This window comes from Rana temporaria, chromosome 2 (assembly GCF_905171775.1).
Source record: "Rana temporaria chromosome 2, aRanTem1.1, whole genome shotgun sequence".
NCBI classification, from domain to species: Eukaryota; Metazoa; Chordata; class Amphibia; order Anura; family Ranidae; genus Rana; species Rana temporaria.
In genome coordinates this window covers 32,908,641-32,929,935 of record NC_053490.1, presented here as the reverse complement: position 1 = coordinate 32,929,935, position 21,295 = coordinate 32,908,641, and the positions used below count along the sequence as shown (strand labels likewise).

At 45.9% G+C, this 21,295-nt stretch overlaps 1 protein-coding gene across 7 annotated transcripts in view; it reads right to left on the bottom strand.

Moving 5' to 3' along the window:
* MAP6 (microtubule associated protein 6) overlaps positions 1-21,295 on the bottom strand; it is a 158,132-nt gene that overhangs the window by 76,600 nt on the left and 60,237 nt on the right. For 6 of the 7 annotated variants that reach the window (XM_040340034.1, XM_040340035.1, XM_040340030.1 and 3 more), the window contains exon 2: positions 8,967-9,186. In XM_040340034.1, coding sequence (XP_040195968.1) covers positions 8,967-9,186 — 220 coding nt within the window. The remainder of the gene's footprint in view (positions 1-8,966; positions 9,187-21,295) is intronic. The other variant, XM_040340033.1, reaches the window with a different exon arrangement.

Genomic DNA, 21,295 nt, shown 5'->3' with positions numbered 1-21,295 from the left:
TAAAAAAAAAATATATATTTTTTATATATATTATTTTTATATATATTTTTTTTGTCTTTATATATATATATATATATATATATATATATATATATATATATATATATTATTAAAGGGCTCAGAGGTCCCCAGGGCCCCATGTGTGGCAAACCCCCCCTTTTTTTTAATAAATGTTTATTTTTTTATTTTTGTTTATATATATATATATATATATATATATATATATATATATATATTTTTTTTTTTAATTATTATTAAAGGGCCCTGGATGTCAACCCCCCTTTTTTTTCATAAATGTTTTTAATTTTATATATATATATATATATATATATATATATATATATATATATATATATATTTTTTTTATTATTATTATTAAAGGGCCCAGAGGTTTCTTTTTTTCATTTTTATTAAAGGGCCCAGAGGTCCTGGATGGCAACCCCCCTTTTTTGCAATTTCTTTATATATATATATATATATATATATATATATATATATATATATATATATATATATATACACACATACACACACACACACATATATATATATATATATATATATATATATATATATATATATTATTAAATGGCCCAGAGGTCCCCAGGGCCCCAGATGGAAACCCCCTTTTTAAAAAAATATATATATATTTTTTTATATATATTTTTTATTTTTATTAAAGGGCCCAGAGGTCCCCAAGGCCCCGGATGGCTACCCCCCTTTTTTTATATATTTTTTTCTTTATTTCTTCGTTTTTGTGTAAAGGCCCCCCCCGCTTCTCAATCCGCGGCAGCCCCCCTGCTTCTCAATTTATGGCGGCAGCACCCCCCGCCCCCCGGTTCTCTGCTCCAGGGGGCTCATGCCTGAAGCTGTGTATGGGGCCCCATAATTCCTGATGGCGGCCCTGAGTCCAGGCAGATATTTTTCATGGAAATGTGGGGGGAATGCAGTTCCGGCACCTCCAGTACTGAATGTACAGTATGTAATGGAAAGGGGTGCTGGGATGTGCTGAAGGGTCCATTGATGTTGGCTGCTGGGGGATCTATTGTTCCTGAAGAAAATCAATTTTTGCCTGGTGGTCTATTATTGCTGGGGAGGTCTATTATTGTTGCTGGGGGAGAGGGTTTATGTTGCTGGGGGGTCAATTGTTGGTAGAAGAGATCTACTGTTAGGAGGGGTCTATTAATCCTGGCTGCTGGGAATCTATTGTTGCTTGAGGGCATCTATTTTTCCGTGACAGTCTATTGTTGCTGGTGAGGAATCTATTGTTGCTAGTTGAGCGTATGTTGCTGGGGGTTTAATTGTTGCTGTAAGGGATCTACTGTTGAGGGCTGCTGGAGAGTCTATTAATGCTGGGCTGGCTGCTGGGAAATCTGTTGTTGCTGCTGGGGGAATCTGTTGTTGCTGGGGAGGGTTTATTGTTGCTGGCTGCGGGAGATATACTTTACTGCTTTTCTTGTTGTTAACAAATTCCATACAAATTACTTATCACCACAAAATAATACTTGGTTGTGTATTCGCTAAAAGGGGTGGTACTGGGAGCTGGGTAGGGGGCGGATCCAAGGGATGCTCGGAAGTGGTTAGGGGGGGGAGACGAGAAGTGACTCCGAAGAGGGAAGCTCCTGCACCGAAAAAAAAAAAAGCCCTGGAAAAGTGTATAGAAAGGGATACTAAAGGTTCCCGTTTTAAAAATAAACATGTTATACTTACCTCCACTGTGCAGCTCGTTTTGCACACAGTGGCCCCATTTCTGCTCTTCTGGGGTCCCTCAGGGGCTCCTCCCCGCAGCTCTCTTCCAAGGGGGTTAGCTTGCAGGCGCGCTCCCGTGATACAGCCGGCAGGTCATAGCTAGGCGACTGTATCACACGGCCCCGCCCCCCGGTGTGCCGCGTCATTGCATGTGATTGACAGCAACGCGAACCAATGGCTGCGCTGCTAGCAATCTAGCTAAAATATAGCCTATCAACGGCCAGACTCTGAGGAGAAGAGGATGCCGGGAGATGCGCACAGCAGATTCGGGGCTCAGGTAAGTAAAACGGGGGCTGGGGGGGCCCAGTTTTTTTTCCATCTTAATGCATAGGAGGCATTAGACCCCTTTCCCACTGGTGCAGCCCATATTTTACAGTTGGATTAGCGGCGCATTTAAGGCGCATTTCAGCTGCTAGCAGGGTGCTTTTAACCCCCGCTAGTAGCTGAGAAGGGGTTAATACCACCGGCAAAGCGCCGCTACAGCGGTGTATTGCTGGCAAAACAGCGGTGCTGCCCATTGATTTCAAAGGGGCAGGAGCGCATTAGAAGCGGTGAGTTCACTGCTCCTAAGAAGCTGCTGGCAGGACTTTTCCTGATTCCCTGCCAGCGCACCGCTCCAGTGTGAAAGCCCTCTGGAGTGAATAGAGCAGCTGTTTAAGGGTGGATTGCAGGCGCTACTTTTAACGCTATAGCGTCTGTAAAACGCCCCCAGTGTGAAAGGGGTCTTAAGGTGAAAAAAAAAAAAAGAACCTTTACAACCCCTTTAAGAACTAAATTGTCAGTAAATTACACAACAAATTAAAGTGGAGCTCCACTGATTTTTTTTTTTTAAAAGTCAGCATATACAAATACTGCAGCTGCTGACTTTTAAAATAACGACACTTACCTGTCCAGGGCGCCCGCGGTATTGGCACCCAAAGCCGATCTCTCCCTTGGCTTTTGGGTGGAGGCGCCGCCATCTTCGGTAAGGGAATCACGATGTGAAGCCTTGTAGCTTAACTTCCTGGTTCCCTACTGCTGTCTTCTGGGACCTGTGTGTCTCCCAGAAAACATGGGGGGGCAGGAAGTGGCGTAGATACCCGCGGGTGGCTCGTGTATCTGTACCTGGAAGTGGGAGCAAAATGCCTGTATTAGACAGGTATCTGCTCCCCCCCTGAAAGGTGTCAAATGGGACACCGGAGGGGGGTAGGGTTTCGGAAAATCGGAAGTTCCATTTTTTTAAGAGGAAGAAACGTGACTCTCATTTCCATTTAATGTCGTCTTTTTACTTAAATTGTTTCTATAATATTCAAATATGGAATTTCCCTTGGATGCCACCCTATTTATTGGTGCTACCGTGTTTCCCCGAAAATAAGACCGGGTCTTATAATAATTCTGGCTACAAAAAACACATTAGGGCTTTTTTTCAGGGGATGTCTTATTTATTTATGGTATGTACAAATAAGTTCCCCCCCCTGTCAGCTCTGGAGTCAGCATTGTGAAATTCTGTAATTCCAAAAATAAACCTTTGTTTAAAGACCTTATAAAATGATGTAATCCGTTCTGTAAAAAGATGATATCATGTGCAGTGTGTCTCCTTGTGGAAAATACCTTAATTACAGTGCCGCTTGCCGCTCACGTGACCCGCTGGAGCTCTTCTTCTCTACTCCAAATACAGCAGAGGGAGGGGCCAAGATCCCCAATGACCTCAGCCCCACTCTGAGTACTGCAGTGGGTAGGGGCTTAATAAAGTTTTATTGACAAAAAAAAAACAGCTGACATCAGCCGGGAGGAGAGGAGAAGAGCTCTGGTGGGTCACATGAGCGCCCAGCAGTGCTGTAAATAAGGTATTTTCCACAATAAAGTTACAAAAGGGAGACACACTGCACATTATATAATCTTTTTACAGAACGGATTACATGTTTTTACAAGGACTTTAACTAGGGCTTATTTTTGGGGTAGGGCTTATATTGCAGCCATCCCAGAAACTCACGCTAGGTCTTATTTTCAGGGTAGGGCTTATTTTCAGAGAAACAGGGTATTCTTCCAGTTGTCCAGAGTCAAGCAGGAGAAGACAACTCGCATAAAAATACGAACTGTAGAAGCTTGTGTTATGTAAAGCTTGGATAAACATTGAGGTACTCCAACCTTGGATGGGTGGGTTTATCTACACATTCTATAGGTTTGATTTACTAAAACTGGAGAGTGCAAAATCTGGTGCAGCTATGCATGGTAGCCAATCAGCTTCTAACTTCAGATTGTTCAATTAAGCTTTGACAATAAAACCTGGAAGCTGATTGGCTGCCATGCACAGCTGCACCAGGTTTTGCACTCTCCAGTTTTAGTAAATCAACCCCAAAGTGCAATCAATAGTTTGCATCTAATAGCAGGCTCACAAACTTGCAGCATTGGCGCCATGGAACAGAATTGTTTCAGCCTCTTATACCTTGGACCCTAAAAACAAGTCTAAGGCCCCTTTCAGACTGGGGCGGGAGCCGCGGTGGCGGTATCACGCCGCTAAAAATCGCGGCGCTATACTGCCGGGATTGCCGCGTGAATCTAGCGGTGCGGTATTAACCCCCGCTAGCGGCCGACAAATGGTTAATACCGCCTGCAATGCGCCACTATAGAGGCGCATTGCAGGCAGTATTGCAGCGGTTTCCCATTGTTTTCAATGGGAAGGAGCGGTGAAGGAGCGGTATACATGCCGCTCCTCTCACTGCTCCAAAGATGCTGCTGACAGGAGATTTTTTTGTCTCCCGCCAGCGCATCGCCTCAGTGTGAAAGCCCTCGGGCTTTCACATTGAGTCTGCAGTGCAGGAGTTTTTCAGGCGGGATAGCAGCGCTATTTTTAGCGCTGTACCGCCTGAAAAACTCCTCAATGTGAAAGGGGTCTAAGTTCCAACTTATTTATGCAAAGTCCTTTCTCTTCCAACCATTCACATGTCACCAGCAGAGACCTTAACAGGGTTGTAAAGGTACAAAGTTTCCCCCCCTAAATAGCTTCCTTTACCTCAGTGCAGTCCTCCTTCACTTACCTCATCCTTTGATTTTGCTTTTAAATGTCCTTATTTCTTCTGAGAAATCCTCACTTCCTGTTCTTCTGTCTGTAACTCCACACAGTAATGCAAGGCTTTCTCCCTGGTGTGGAGTGTCGTGCTCGCCCCCTCCCTTGGACTTGCAGAAGAGTCAGGATGCTCTCTACGTTGCAGATAGAGAAAGGAGCTGTGTTTTAGTGGGCGTCCTGACTCTCCTGTAGTCCAAGGGAGGGGGCAAGCATGACACTCCACACCAGGGAGAAAGCCTCGCATTACCATACCCATACCTCCCAACAAGCACGGATTCTGCGGGATTTTCCCGCACTGACTGCATATTCCCGCAGTCCCGCAAAAGGGTTAAATTTCCCACACTGAGAGGATCCGAGCTCCCCCCCCCCCGCTCAGTACTGTAGGAGGAGGTGGGCGGAGCTGAATGGGCAGTACTGCTAGAGGAGGCGGGTGGAGCTGAATGGCAGCCTATAGGAGGAGGCGGGCGGAGCTGAATGGCAGCCGTACTATAGGAGGAGGCGGGCGGAGATGAATAGCAGCCGTACTACAGGAGGAGGCAGGCGGAGCTGAATGGCAGCCGTACTATTGGAGGAGGTGGGCATAGCTGAATGGGCAGTACTGCTGGAGGAGGCGGGTGGAGCTGAATGGCAGCCTATAGGAGGAGGCGGGCGGAGCTGAATGGCAGCCGTACTATAGGAGGAGGCGCAGCCGTACTACAGGAGGAGGCAGGCGGAGCTGAACGGCAGCCGTACTATTGGAGGAGGCGGGCGTAGCTGAATGGGCAGTACTGCTGTGGGCGGCGCTCGATGACAGCTGAGGGAGGAGACATTCTGTGCAAAGGTGAGAGGCATTCACTTCGTTCCCCCCCCCGCTCAACAACCTCGACCCCCCCCCCCCCGCTCAACAACTGTCCTGCAGTGGACTTTTTAAATAATGGGAGGCATACCTCCCAACATTGTGAGATGGGAATAAGGGACAACTACTAGCAAAGGTATGTAGGCATGGGACACACCCCCTTAAAGTGGATGTAAACCCACTCTCATCCTTTCTAAACTACTGCCATAGTTATGATATATAAGGATATAGATGCCTCCTGCATGTATCCTTACCTGTCAAATGTCTCCCCTCTGTCTGTTATGAGACCTGAAAAACTGCAGATTCTGTGGGTGGGTCTGTTGTCTGGAGCTCTGTGGGTGGAGTCGTAATGTCAGAACACTCCCCACCCTCCTCTACACTCCCCTTGTCAACATTAATTTTCTCCTGTGTATTCCTTACACTGAATTCTGCTATGATCACTAACAGCCAGTCAAAATCCAGGAAAAGTAACCACATGACTTCAGAAAAAGAGTGGGGGTGGTAATTAAAGGCTAGTGCATGAGATATGTAAATAACCTGATGTTGTAACTGTGATCAGGTGACCTCAGACACACTGCAATCTAAAAATCAGATCACCCGAGCTTCTCCTCTGCCCAGCTCTCACTAGATACATCTAACCTAAATCAGATCACTTGTCTGTGTATATTCTGCTTTCTGTTCTTTGTTTTCACTGCAATATACATGCATTTCCTCATCACGAGGAATCACCATGATGAGAAACATCCAGTCAAAACACAGTGGGCCAGATTCAGGTACCGCTGCGCACTTCTTATGGAGGCGCAGCGTCCCGTTTTTGACCTGCTCCCCCGCAAATTATCTGCGCTACGCTTCATTCACGAAGCAGTAGCCACGTAATTTGCGTGGGCGCTCCTCAAAAATGCCCGGCGTAAGGGCGCGTAATTTAAATGATCCCGTAGGGGGCGTGGATCATTTAAATTAGGCGCGTTCCCGCGCCGAACGTAGTAGAAACTTTCCCAACGTGCATTGCGGCAAATGACGTCACAAGGACGTCATTTGCTTCAAAGTGAACGTAAATGGCGTCCAGCGCCATTCACGATTCACTTACGCAAACGACGTAAAATTTAAACTTTGCGACGCGGGAACGACGGGTATACGTAGCATTGGCTGCCCCTGCTAATAGCAGGAGCAGCCTTACGCGAAACCCGACGAACGAAAACGACGTTAACTGCGTACGCAGGGCTCGCGTAGGTTAGTGAATCGGCGTTAGTATGCAATTTGCATACTATACGCTGACCACTACGGGAACGCCCCCTAGTGGCCATCGTAAGAATGCAGCCTACGATATGACTGGCATAAGAGCCTTATGCTAGTCATATCTTAGGCTGCAGTCGGCGTAACGAGCTTCCTGAATCAGGAGCAGTCGATACGCCGGCTCAAGTAAGCAATTGCGCTGCGTAACTATGGTTAAGCAGACGCAATTGCTTTTTGAATCTGGGCCAATAAATGCAGCCAATCCTGGGAGAGCTGGAAGGGAGAGGAGGGGAGGGGGATGTGAATTGTGACATTTTTACACAGGATGTGCCTCGGTCTCGGGCTAGTGCATGAGATATGTAAATAACCTGTCACTCACAGCAAGGGGCGGAACAGACTAAGGTTTTTCTCTGTAAGTCCGTTTTATTTCACTGAACAATAAAAGAGGATTGTTCAGAGCTGGATTAACTCTGTGTGGCAAGACTGGGCACAGATGATAGAAAATCGTATACTGTAAAAAAAAATCGGGTTTACATCCACTTTAACCACTTAAGCCCCGGACCTTTAGGCAGCTAAATGCCCAGGCCAGGTTTTGTGATTCGGCACTGCGTCGCTTTAACTGACAATTGCGCGGTCGTGCGACGTGGATCCCAAACAAAATTGGCGTCCTTTTCCCCCCACAAATAGAGCTTTTTTTTTGGTGGTATTTGATCACCTCTGCGGTTTTTATTTTTTGCGCTATAAACAAAAATACAGCGTCAATTTTGAAAAAAAATCAATCTTTTTTTACTTTTTGCTATAATAAATATCCCCCAAAAACATATATAAAAAATATTTTCCTCAGTTTAGGCCGATACGTATTCTTCTACCTATTTTTGGTAAAAAAAAATCGCAATAAGCGTTTATCGATTGGTTTGCGCAAAATTTATAGCGTTTACAAAATATGGGATAGTTTTATTGCATTTTTATTTTATTTTATTTGTTTACTACTAATGGCGGCGATCAGCGATTTTTTTCGTGCCTGCGACATTATGGCGGACACTTCGGACAATTTTGACACATTTTTGGGACCATTGTCATTTTCACAGCGAAAAATGCATTTAAATTGCATTCTTTATTGTGAAAATGACAGTTGCAGTTTGGGAGTTAACCACAGGGGGCGCTGTAGGAGTTATGTTTCACCTAGTGTGTGTTTACAACTGTAGGGGGGTGTGGCTGTAGGTCTGACGTCTTCGATTGTGTCTCCCTATAAAAGGGATCACTCGATCGATGCAGCGCCATAGTGAAGCACGGGGAAGCCGTGTTACATACGGCTCTCCCTGTTCTTCAGCTCCGGGGAGCGATCGCGAATAGCCGCGCCCTCATCCCGGATCGCTGCCCGACGATTTCCGACCGCCGCATGTACCGTGGGGGGGCCCGATCGGACCCCCGACCCGCGGAAAGGCAGCGACTTGCGGACACGTCGTTCTGCCTGTACGTGCCATTCTGCCGACGTATATGTACATGCGGCGGTCGTTAAGCGGTTAAAGGATAATACATTTTTTTACCAGTACTATTCCTATATATTGGCAATTTATATGCAGCAATGTATAATTTGGATGAAAGGTTTAGCACTGGGAAACACTTTTTGAAAGATAAAAAGTGAATTTTATATACAACTTTATAGATCAGACGAAAATGAGGGACACATGAAGAGGAATGAGGGACAGGGGGACATTGCTCCAAATCAGGGACAGTCCCTCAAAATCAGGGACAGTTGGGAGCTATGCATTACTGTGTGGAGTTACAGACAGAGGAACAGGAAGTGAGGATTTCTCAGATGAAATAAGGACATTTAAAAGCAAAATGGAAGGATGAGGTAAGTGAAGGAGGACTGCACTAAGGTAAAGGAAGCTATTTAGGAAAAATAAAATTGTACTATACCTTTACAACCCCATTAGGGAGAAGCAGAATACCATGATAACTGAAAGGAAACTTCCGTCTTGTCACAACACAGCCCCCATCTCTTGGTACCATCACCTTCCTATTCTCTACAGTGAACAGCTACCAGTGAAGAGATGGCTATAAAATGTGTAAAGACGCCATCTGTAAGAAACATCTCACCTTTATTGGTTCCTTGTTGCTGGGCTCACTGTATAGACTTCGTATTCTCCTGCGCTCCATCAGCTTGTTGTTACTGGTTACGTGCAGGTTGCATTCCCCCTTGAACTGGGAATTGTAACTGGTTTCCAGGGCTACCCTCGCTTCTGGAGGCTTGTACTGGACCTTGGCCTTCATTGCTTTCGCTGGCTTCACATCTGTCCAGGCTCTGAACTCATTCCTGCTAAGAGAAGACAAGATTGATTTTAAACTAATTGTGCTCGTAACACTGCACATAAATATATCTGAGTACTACCCAGAGCTTGCTAAGAAACGAGAATAAGGCCCCGTACACACGACCGAGAAACTCGACGGGCAAAACACATCGTTTTGCTCGTCGAGTTCCTTGTTCGGCTGTCAGAAAACTCGTCGAGCCAAATTTTCCCATTGCCCAACGAGGAAATAGAGAACATGCTCTCTATTTGGCTCGACGAGTTTCCCGACGGAGTTCTCGGCGAAAAGTGTACACACGACCGGTTTTCTCGGCAGAATACGTCTCCCATCGAGTTTCTTGCTGGATTCTGCCGAGAAAACCGGTCGTGTGTACGGGCCTAAGTGTAGAGATTTTCATGTAGAGGCAGGGCCGGATTTGCTCTTCCTGCTGCCCCAAGGCCAGGTTCCACAATGCACCCCCTCCCCGCCAACCAAACCATCCCTCCCCAAATCAACGGAGGATGGCAGGGTTAGTTCAAATATTTTTTGTTTCCTTTTTTTTTTTACTATTTTTATCACTTTTTTATTTTTATTTATTTGCAGCTTGTCGTTTAGTTTTTTTATTTTTGTATAATTTTCTTATTATTTTTTATATTATTTTTCTTATTCTTTACTTTTTAATTACTTTTTTATTTTATTAATTAAATTATATATTCTTCTTATTTATTAATTTTTTTTATCAATTTTATTTCACTTAACTTTATTGCTATCACACAGGAGATAACAATTCCCTGTGTGATAGCAATTGGAGGTGACAGGTTCTCTCTTTTGACCCTGTCACCTCCAAAACAGGAGTCCTAGCACTGTGCTAGAACACCTGTCACAGCTGAGATGGGAAGAAGAGCACAGCTCACCCCTCTCACTGTATACATCGGCGGCAGGGACTGGAGACAGACTCGGCGGCCGTGGAGAGGATGAAGTCCAGAAGACAGAGCCAGCAGAGAGAGGTGTGTTGGGGGGGGGAGGAGGGGAGGACGGACGGCAGTACACATTTTACAAGTAATTTCGATGACATCACTGCAATCAAGAGAGTGGATTCCCCCACACTACATTTAGTCCTGCTAGAAGGCAACTTACCGCCGTTAACTGTATGTTCCGTGCGTCGGGGGACTCCATGCTGCTGCCGCCCCGAGGCCTGGCCTCTGTGGCCTTGTATGAAATCTCGGCAAGAAAACTGCTGGCAGAGCTTTTTGCCGAGAAAACCGGTCGTGTGTAAGTTTTCTCATCAAGAAAACTGCCGGGAATCTCAACGAGAAAAATAGAGAACCTGCTCTCTATTTTCTCATCGGGATTCTCGTTGGCCTGTTTCCCGATGAGAAAACTGCGTGTGTGTATGCGGCTACAAGCTTACCTGTCCTCTGGTAAGCCTGCGCAATGCTCAAAATGACTTTGACGCATTCGCGGTAGCTTCCAAGGGCAGTGTAGGGTGTAGCAAGATGGCGGCGACGGCATCAAATGTGACGAGCGCATGCTCGTCGTACTCGATGACGTCACCGCGTTTTTGCCATTCAAAAGAACGGTGGTTCTTTTGAATGGTGTGTCTGTATACACGGCGAGCAGGAAAGCTTGCCAGGAATCTCGACGAGATTCTCGGCCGTGTGTAGGAGGCTTTACAGATGAAAAGTTATCAATTTCTCTCAATTGTCCGATGGAGCGTACAAACGGTCGGAGTTTCCACCAACAGGCTGTCAACACACAATTCCCATCGGAAAATCAGATCGTGTATACGAGGCTTTAAACTTACCGGCCCGGATTCAGATACAATGGTGTATCTATCGGCAGGGGTAACGTATCTCAGATCTCAGATACGTTACGCCGCCGTAAATACGGTATCTCAGATACGTTACGCCCCTGTAAATTAGGGCGCAAGTTCTGTATTCAGAAAGAAATTCCGCCCTAAGTCACGTCGGCGTAACGTATGTGGTCCGGCGTAAGCCCGCCTAATTCAAATGTGGATGATGTGGGCGTGTTTTATTTAAATTAATTGTGACCCCACGTATTTGAAGTTTTTTACGAACGGCGCATGCGCCGTTCGTGAAAGAATCCCAGTGCGCATGCTTGAAATTACGCCACAAATCGTCAATGCTTTAGACGTGAACGTAACTTACGTACAGCCGTATTCGGCGCGGGAACGACGTCCATACTTAACATAGGATACGCCTCATATAGCAGGGGTAACTTTACGCCGGAAAAAGCCTAACGTAAACGATGTAAAAAAATGCGCCGGGCGGACGTACGTTTCTGAATTGGCGTATCTACCTAATTTGCATATTACTCGCGTAAATCTACGGAAGCGCCACCTAGCGGCCAGCGTAAATATGCAGCCTAAGATACGACGGTGTAAGACACTCAGGCCAGTCGGATCTTAGGGAAATCTATGTGTAACTGTATCTCTGAATTAGTCGCATAGATACGACCCAGCAACTCAGAGTTACGACGGCGTATCCGGAGATACGCCGTCGTAACTGCTCTCTGAATCCGGGCCATTATTTACATCGTGATTTTTAGTACATTTCATCCACTTTTTTTCTTTTGGGAAATATGATCTCATGCAAGCTCCAGAAACTATGCAATCTACTGCTTAAAAGTTCAACTAACTACAAAAATGTGTAAATAGCCAAAGAAACCAGGCGTTGCATTAAAAAACAATTAGATTTTTCTACCTGGTTACGATTGGGGCAATTTTTATTCACAATTTTATGTCTTACAATTGCAATTACAATTTTGAAAAACTTGAATCTAAGCCTAGGTTCACACTGCTGCGAATTCGAAATCGCGGTAAAATGCGCGATTTTCCCGCGATTTCGCGGCTGCGATTTTGCCGCGATTTCGGCTGCAATTTAATGTAAATTTCGTCCCGAAATCGCAAAAAGTAGTACAGGAACTACTTTTTTAAATCGCAGATGCGGCGTCGCACTGATTAGGACAGTGCCATTGCCGACAATTGCCGCCGATTTGAGATGCGATTTGACATGTCAAATCGCATCTCAAATCGTTCCAAATCGTACCCAGTGTGAACCAGGGCTAAAAGTTCGATTTCTCTATCAAATAGCAATGTGTTTGGCCAACTTTAGAATTTGATTCTGAGCCCTGGTTCACACTGGGTACGATTTGGAACGATTTGAGATGCGATTTGACATGTCAAATCGCATCTCAAATCGGCGGCATTTGCCGGCAATTGTCGGCAATGGCACTGTCCTAATCAGTGCGACGCCGCATCTGCGATTTCAAAAAGTAGTTCCTGTACTACTTTTTGCAATTTCGGGCCGCGATTTACATTAAATTGCGGCCGAAATCGCAGCAAAATCGCGGCAAAACCGCGGCCGCGAAATCGCGGTAAAATCGTGCATTTTACCGCGATTTTGAATTCGCAGCAGTGTGAACCTAGGCTGAATCAAGGAAAATACAATGATCGTTCGACATGCCTTGGGTCAACAGATGCTGTATGAATAAAGCTGGCTATACATTGGACAAATCAGGAACCTGCAGAAATTTGCTCCGTGGGTGGCCCTGTTAGCCCAGTGTGGACACTGCAGTGTTATGCCGCATACACACGACCAGCATTTCCGACAACAAATGTTCAATGTGAGCTTTTGGTCGGATATTCCAACCGTGTGTAGGCTCCATCGGACATTTGCTGTCTGAATTTCCGACAACAAATGATTGAGAGCTGGTTCTCATTTTTTCCGACAACAAAAGTTCTTGTCGGAAATTCCGACCGTGTGTATCCAATTCCGACGCACAAAAATCCTACGCTTGCTCGGAAACAATTTGACGCATGCTCGTAATCATTAAACTTAATTTTTCTCAGCTCGTTGTAGTGTTAGGCCCCGTACACACGACCGAACATGTCCGATGAAACTGGTCCGCGGACCAGTTTCATCGGACATGTTCGGTCATGTGTACGGCCTATCGGACCGTTTTCCAGCAGACATTTTTCCAGCGGACCGTTTTCATCGGACATGTCTCCTCGTGTGTACAGGGCCTTATACGTCACAGCGTTCTTGGCGATCGGAATTTCCGACAACATTGGTGTGACCGGGAGTATGCAAGACAAGTTTGAGAGAAAATCCGTCGGAAAAAAATCCATGGTTTTGTTGTCAGAATGTCCGATCGTGCCCGCCTACACCCAGAAACTGTGCCAGCGAGGTAAATAAATAAATAAATCATGTTTGAATGGAATGGGGGTGAGGGGTGGAAACAGGATTTTTTGCCTGGTGCTAAACTTTAAAGAAGGAAAATAACAGTAACAGAATACTTTCAATACTTTCTCGTTGGGCTTAATGCTCAAAGCTTGAAAAATCAAATATAATAAACGGATCAATGAGATATTCTACAGGTTGAGCCAAAGTGATTAACTGAGACATAAACAGCTATCTAGAGAGGGGATAAAACTGGGCAAGGCCGCACACCCTGGCGCATGGTTCCCCTGGCGACCAGACCCATACCTCCCAACATTTAATAAATCCAATGCGGGACATCTTGTTGAGCGGGGGGGAGGGTGCCGGGGATCAAAGTTGTTGAGCGGGGGGGGGGGGGGGTTCTCCTACCTGTGCAAATACCTCTGTCCCGAATCCCCGCCAGCGCCATCCACCTGCAGCACCCCCTTCCACCTGCGCCACCATCATCCACCATGGTCCGTATTTCCCGCATGATTGGGCGTATAGCGGTCATGTGCGGAGGCGGGACTTCTAGACGTTCACAGACAGGCCAGCCCCATGACGCACATGACGCCAATACGCCCAATCACAGGCCAGGCACCGGACACCAAACATGGCGGGGGAAATCAAACATTGAGGCACGGAATGTCGCCCCCCGTAATGTCGCGCCCGGGGCCCTGTTTTCAGGGAATCTAGTCTAGTCCCCGGGACACATTTAGAATTGCGGAAGGATCCCATGGAATCCGGGACGGTTGGGGGGTATGCAGACTTATAGCTGACTGATCATTAGTGCCCAGAACCCCTCACCCTTCAGGTATGCCTTGACCTCACCAGAGACGTCATGATCCCTTCTACTGTAGGACCACTTATGCCCTTCTACACTGTTAGGTTACTTAAGGTCCCCTCCCGTTCACAGTGTGTTCCCTTTCGGGGTGAACGGGTACTGGGTTGACCCTTGCTGGTCCGGTACTTACTAGTTAGCATTACTGAATCTCAGGAGCCCCCCACCCCCCCTATGTTGGGTTCGGTTTGATAACTTGAAAAGTTTCATCCTCTTACCATATGTGATTAGTCCCATGTATGAACGATTGTCAGTATAGTCATCCTTTAAGTCTATTGTACCTCGCATATGTTTGCCTTGTTTACATTGTGAAGATGTTCTTTATGATGTTCTCTGTAACGCTTCTGTATTTGTTGAAAATCAATAAAAATATAAAAAAAAAAAACTGTGCAAGGGAAAACCATGCAACAGATGTCGAAAATCTCACACGACAACAAGTGAGTACAGGAACAGGAACGAAGGTGGTCATTGTACAGTACATCATCAAGGTCTCTCCCAAGCAAATATTTCACAGCAGATAGGTGCAATCCAAGCTCTTTTGCAGAAGCACAATCGGCAAGGTTGAGGCCTGGAAACTCAGTGGTCAATCACAGAAATCAGGAGATGGGACTCTGGTACACCCATCTACAGTCAGTGGAAGTCTTTTTAGAAGTGTTCTTCATTGGAGAATTGTAGTCAAAATGTAAAAAAAAAAAAAAAATTCTAGTTCTAACAAATGCAGTATTTCAGCCAAAATGTGACTGGTACATGAATAGATCTGCAAGAAACAGTCGAGAGTGGTGGACATTAGACATGTGCACACTGAAATATTTTGTTTTGAAATCTTGTTTTCGTCCGAATTGTTTTTTAATTTAGTTACTCCCGAAATTCGTTTTTATTGATTTTGTTTCGTTAAATGCATTAGTCCAAAAATCCGAATTAATTAAGGTCAAATCTGCGAATTGAAGGATTATGGTGTCTGTCGAATGTTCTAAGAAGATTCAATAAAGCAGTTAAACTGTACGACGTGGCAATCATACATTTCCGGTCGAATGCTCCGCCCACAAGCTATAGATGAATTCTAATGTTGAATGACTAGTAATAATTATATTTATTAATTATTATTACTAGCCAACCAACAATAGAATTCTATTATAGCCTATGGGCGGAGCATTTGACTATAAATGTCCGCTCGCGGCGATCTTATGTTTTTAGCTTCTTCGTCGGATCTTAGGGGGTAATCCACAAAAGGGATACGCCGGCATATCTACTGATACGCCGTCGTATCCCTGTTTCTATCTATGGAACTGATCCACAGAATCAGTTTACCATAGATAGGCAGAAGATCCGACATGTGTAATTAAATTACACTGTCGGATCTTAAGGATGCAATTCTAGGCCGGCCGCTAGGTGGCGAGGCCATTGCGGCCAGCCTAGAATATGCAAATGAACACTTATGGCGATCCACGAACGTTCCGACGGGCCCGTCGCGCTAATTCTACGTCGTGTACGTCGAGTTACGCCATGTAAAAGTAGGGCTGAGTCCTATTTGACTAAGCCCTATTAAGTATGGCCGTCGTTCCCGCGTCGAAAATTCAAACTCTACGTCGTTTGCGTAAGACGTCCCTGAATGGCGCTGGACGCCATTTACGTTACCGTCTAAGCAAATGACGTCGGAGCGACATCTGTTAGCGCAATGCACGTCGGGTAAGTTACCCGACGGAGCATGCGCAGTACATCCGGCGCGGGAGCGTGCCTAATTTAAATGGGACTCGCCCATTTGAATTGGCCCTCCTTGTGACGGACGGATTTAAGTTACACCGCCGCAAATTTCCAGGTAAGTGCTTTGTGGATCGGCACCTAACTTGGCAACTTTGCGGCAGTGTAACTTAAATGGAAAAAGTTACGTTGCGCTGGCTGGCTGTGGATCTGGCCCTTAATGTCTCTATAATGTCGAATCTTTTCTCTCTATGTTGAATAATCTCAGACTAATAGAGTCGATAGACACAGATTGCTATTGTCAGCGTCATGTCGAATCTTTTATCTATATCGAACTGTTGTCGCAATGAAACGAAAATAAAGCATTTTTTATGTCGGATCTTTTGGATTTCAGATTCTGCACGTTCGTTATCGTTTGTTAAAAGGAACGCGAAAATCCCAGAAATTCGGACGAAAACGAATGCACATGTCTAAACATTACGTGGAGGTTAGGAGCTGCATATCTAAGTGAGTGAGAAACTTAAATAGCGCAGCACATGCGAACTGAATCGCCTCTGGGCGCTTGGTGTCCATTCCCTGGGCTCTCAGAAGAGATGGGTTTTGTTCTTTCTCCTAAATGCCAGGTGGTTTACCTCCAGCCGGATACTGGTTGGTAGGGCGTTCCATAGTCTGGGTCCTTGGACCGCAAATCTTCGTTCTCCTTTGGACTTGTATCTGGTTTTGGGTATCTAGAGTAGATTTTGATTGGTGGATCGCAGAATGCGATTGGTGTTGTGAGCTTTTAGTTTTTCGCATAGGTATTGCGGAGCATTTCCCTGAACTGTATATGGAGTTGGCTATTTGGTCACAGATGATACGCCCCCCTACTGAGAGGCAGGCAATTTCTTATTCATCTTGCATTGCCATCAAGGAGACATCTGGTTATAACATTACAATGACCCCAAACACATGTCCAAAATAACAAAGAACTATCTAACGCAAACAGAGGAATAAGAAATCTCGAAATAGATTGCCTTATGCACAGTCCTGATCTCAACATTAAACCATTCTGGGATTACGGTAATTGCAGAGACAGAATGAAGTAAGTCAGCCAAAACCTGTGGTGGAACAGTGGCAGGTTCTCCAAGATCAAAAAGAGCTCAAAACAACCGACCACACAAGTACCTTCAGAAACTACATGCAGGTGTACCCAAGAGTGGTCACAGCAAATATTGATTTCCGTTATGTCTATTTTCTCTCTGCAGCCCTTTCTAGGAAGCTTATTGATTAATGAAAAAAACTATTCCTGATTTTTTTATTGGAAGCATTCTTGATCTACCCCCTTTATTTCCACAACTGCCTAAGAATTTTGCCATGGTTGGCCCAACTTAAAGAGGATGTCCGCTGAAAAAAAAAATTATTAAAAGTCAACAGCTACAAATACTGCAGCTGCTGACTTTTAATATCGGCACACTTACCTGTCCTGGAGTCCAGCGCCGTCCGCAGCAGAGGACAAGCGATCGTTTGTCACTCTGCTGCCCCCCCACCATCCTCGGTGAGAGAACCAGGAAGTGAAGCGCTCCGGCTTCACTGCCCGGTTCCATACGGCGCATGCGTGAGTTGCGCTGCGATTGCTGATTCGTTCCCGCTGTGCTCTGGGAGCCGAGTGTGATATTGTACAGTATTGCATTTGCTGGGCATGTGGAGGTGGAATCTTATCTGATATTGTACAGTATTGCATTTGCTGGGCATGTGGAGGTGGAATCTTATCTGATATTGTACAGTATTGCATTTGCTGGGCATGTGGAGGTGGAATCTTATCTGATATTGACAATATCAGATAAGATTCCACCTCCACATGCCCAGCAAATGCAATACTGTACAATATCAGATAGGATTCCACCTCCACATGCCCAGGCTGGCCCCAGCCCCCAGCCTTAGACTAGGCCGCTCTCCCCCCCCCCCCCCCCAGTCCCAGACATTTCCAATCATCCACACATGATGCCGGTCCTCACTCAGGTAGATTACTCGTTCCCCTCAAAAGGTGCATCGTTAGGTAACAGCGTTTTTTTTAACGCTGTTACTTACAACACTGAACAGGACATTACTTGCAACCAACCTCTTAAGGGTTTCTTCCAGGAGGGGAATTTTTTTAAGCACTCCAAATTCCTAGGCCCAAAGGTTGGAAGAATGATAGTTACATCCTAACCAGGCAGAAGCCCAGGAGGGAAGATCCTGTGCCAGAAGGTGTTTCAAATATTTAAAGGAGAAGTCCAGCCTGAGCTTTTTAGGCTGGGCTTCGCCTCTGGGTCACAGGAGTGCAATTAGTTTTGTTTTCAGAGCAGAGCGGTCTGAAGTCCACACTCCGCTGACGTCACTGCCATCAGTTGGGGCAGCGCGTCATCACGACTTCCAAGTCGAGATCCGCCAGCTGCCTTGATTCATGGCAGTCTTAGCATCTCAGCAAGGGCCTTAGTCAGGGAGGTGACCAAGAACCCAATGGTCACTCTGACAGAGCTCCAGTGTTTTTCTGTAGAGAGAGGAGAACCTTCCAGAAGAACAACCATCTCTGCAGCACTCCACCAACCAGGCATGTATGGTAGAGTGGCCAGGCAGAAGCCACTCCTCAGTAAAAGGCACATGAGAGCCCATATGAAGGACTCTCAGACCATGACTCTCAGACCATGAGAAACAAAATTCTCTGGTCTGATAAAACAAACATTGAACTCTTTGACCTGAATGGCAAGCATCATGTCTGGAGAAAACCAGGCACCGCTCATCACCTGGCCAATACCATCCCTACAGTGAAGCATGGTGGAGGCAGCATCATGCTGTGGGGATGTTTTCCAGTGGCAGGAACTGGGAGAAATACCAGGATCGAGGGAAAGATGAATGCAGCAATGTACAGAGACATCCTTGATGAAAACCTGCTCTAGAGCGCTTTGGATCTCAGACTGGGGCGAAGGTTCATCTTCCAACAGGACAACAACCTTAAGCACAAAGCCAAGGTAACAAATGAGTGGAAACGTGACAAGTCTGTGAATGGCCTTGAGTGGCCCAGCCAGTGCCCAGACTTAAACCCAATTGAACATCTCTGGAGAGAGCTGGAGAGAGCTTTACTCTAAAACTATGCTCCATGATTCTTCTGGGTGTATTCGAGTCAGAGACAGCCAGGCAACTCACATTTTCAAAAGATGGTCAGCAGTAGCAGCCTATATATTAAAGGGTCACTAAAGGATTTCTTTTTTTAGCTAAATAGCTTCCTTTACCTTACTGCAATCCTGGTTTCATGTCCTCATTGTTCGTTTTTACTCTGATGATGCTGTAATCCTTCTCTGTTCTGAACAGTCTGTTTCCTGATGAAAAAAGTCATGGGAGCTTTCTCTCTGTGGTCACTAATCAAGGAGGTGTGATTACTGTGTGTCTAAAACCCCTCAAAACCAATCAGTTTCGTTTTCCAAACCATCACTGCCCTGTATTGGCTCTGATTTATCCAGGTCATGGTATGTCAACAGTTGTTCTTTATCTGTTGTTCTTTAATATTGAAGACATTTCATAGCATGTCCAAGAAGTGGTTTGGACAAGCTATGAAGTGGCTTAGACAAGTTAAAGGGGTTTTCCACCCATTTTTTAAGTTTATTAAAAGTCAGCAGCTACAAAAAGTGTAGCTGCTGGCTTTTAATAAACTGACACTTACCTGCTCCAGGGTTCCAGTGACGCGCCGGCCGGGGGTCCGCTCCTCTCCCCCCCCTCCCCGGCCGGCGTCTTCATTGTCACTGTGGGCACCCGGCCGTGACAGCTTTCGGCTTCACGGCCGGGCACCCACTGCGCATGCGCGTGCGGCACTGCGCATGCGCGTGCGGCACTGCGCATGCGCGCGCGGCGCTGCGCTGTTTGATTGGACAGGCGATCGCCTGGGACCTGTCACGTGTCCCAGGCGATTGCCTACAGGGAGGGGCTGCCAATAGGCGATATGACGTATCGCCTTTGCAGCCCCTCGGCGGAAGGAGGAAGTGGGACAGGAAGTCCCCTTATCCTGAAGCCCCCACTCCCCTCCCCCCGCCAAATGTGGCATGTAAGGGGGAGAGGAGTGGGTTAAGAGGAAGTTCCATTTTTGGGTGGAACTCCTCTTTAACCTTAGAGAATAAGTCCAGTTGACTGTAACTAACTACTACTAGATATTTTAAGGCTCATACTTACAGGATGAATAACAAAGGATCCGATGACCATGCGACAATAATGCCGTGTACACACGGTCGGAATTGCCAACGAAAAAGTCAGGTGGGAGCTTTTCATCTGACATTCCGGCCGTGTGTATGCCCCATTGGACTTTTTCTGCTGGAATTTCCGGCGGACTTAAATAGAGAGCAGGTTCTCTATTTTTCCGACGGAGGTTTGCCCGTTGAAAAGTCCGACCGTGTGTACACGGCATAAGAGTAGTTATTAAACTGCTGTTTGGGTCATAGGTGCCTACCAACCAGAAAGTGACCTTGAATAAGAACTTGAAATGCGAAAGACAATAGACCACCAAAGTAACCCAATCAAAAAGATGATCAAGTATGGTAAAATCCTTTGGCCCGGATTCAGAAAGGAGATACGACGGAGTAACTATGCGCCTGATTCATAGAATCAGTTACGCACAGATTTCCCTAAGATCCGACCGGCGTAAGTGTCTTACACCGTCGTATCTTAGGCTGCATATTTACGCTGGCCGCTAGGTGGCGCTTCCGTATATTTACTCAATGAATATGCTAATTAGGTAGATACGCCGATTCAGAAACGTACGTCCGCCAGGCGCATTTTTTTACGTCGGTTACGTTAGGCTTTTTCCGTCGTAAAGTTACCCCTGCTATATGAGGGGTATCCTATGTTAAGTATGGACGTCGTTCCCGCGTCGAGTTTTGAAAATTTTACGTCGTTTGCGTAAGTCGTTCGCGAATAGGGCTGTACGTAAGTTACGTTCACGTCTAAAGCATTGACGATTTGCGGCGTAATTTCGAGCATGCGCACTGGGATTCGTAAAAAACGGCAAATACGCGGGGTCACATGTAATTTAAATAAAACACACCCACATCATCCACATTTGAATTAGGCGGGCTTACGCTCACACACATACGTTACGCCGCCGTAACTAAGGGCGCAAGTTCTTTCTGAATACGGAACTTGCGCCCTAATTTACAGCGGCGTAACGTATCTGAGATACGGTACGCCACCTGGAAAGATACACCAATGTATCTGAATCCGGCCCTTTGTATTTAGGTTGATAACCAATGTGTTTTGGGGTTACACAACTCACTTTTCTTCAAGGCTTTGGAGCAGCTGCTGTCTGATATCATTGTTGTATTTTGTGCCAGATTGTCATTGTAAGTCTAAAAAAATACTTATCGGCATTTGTGGACAGC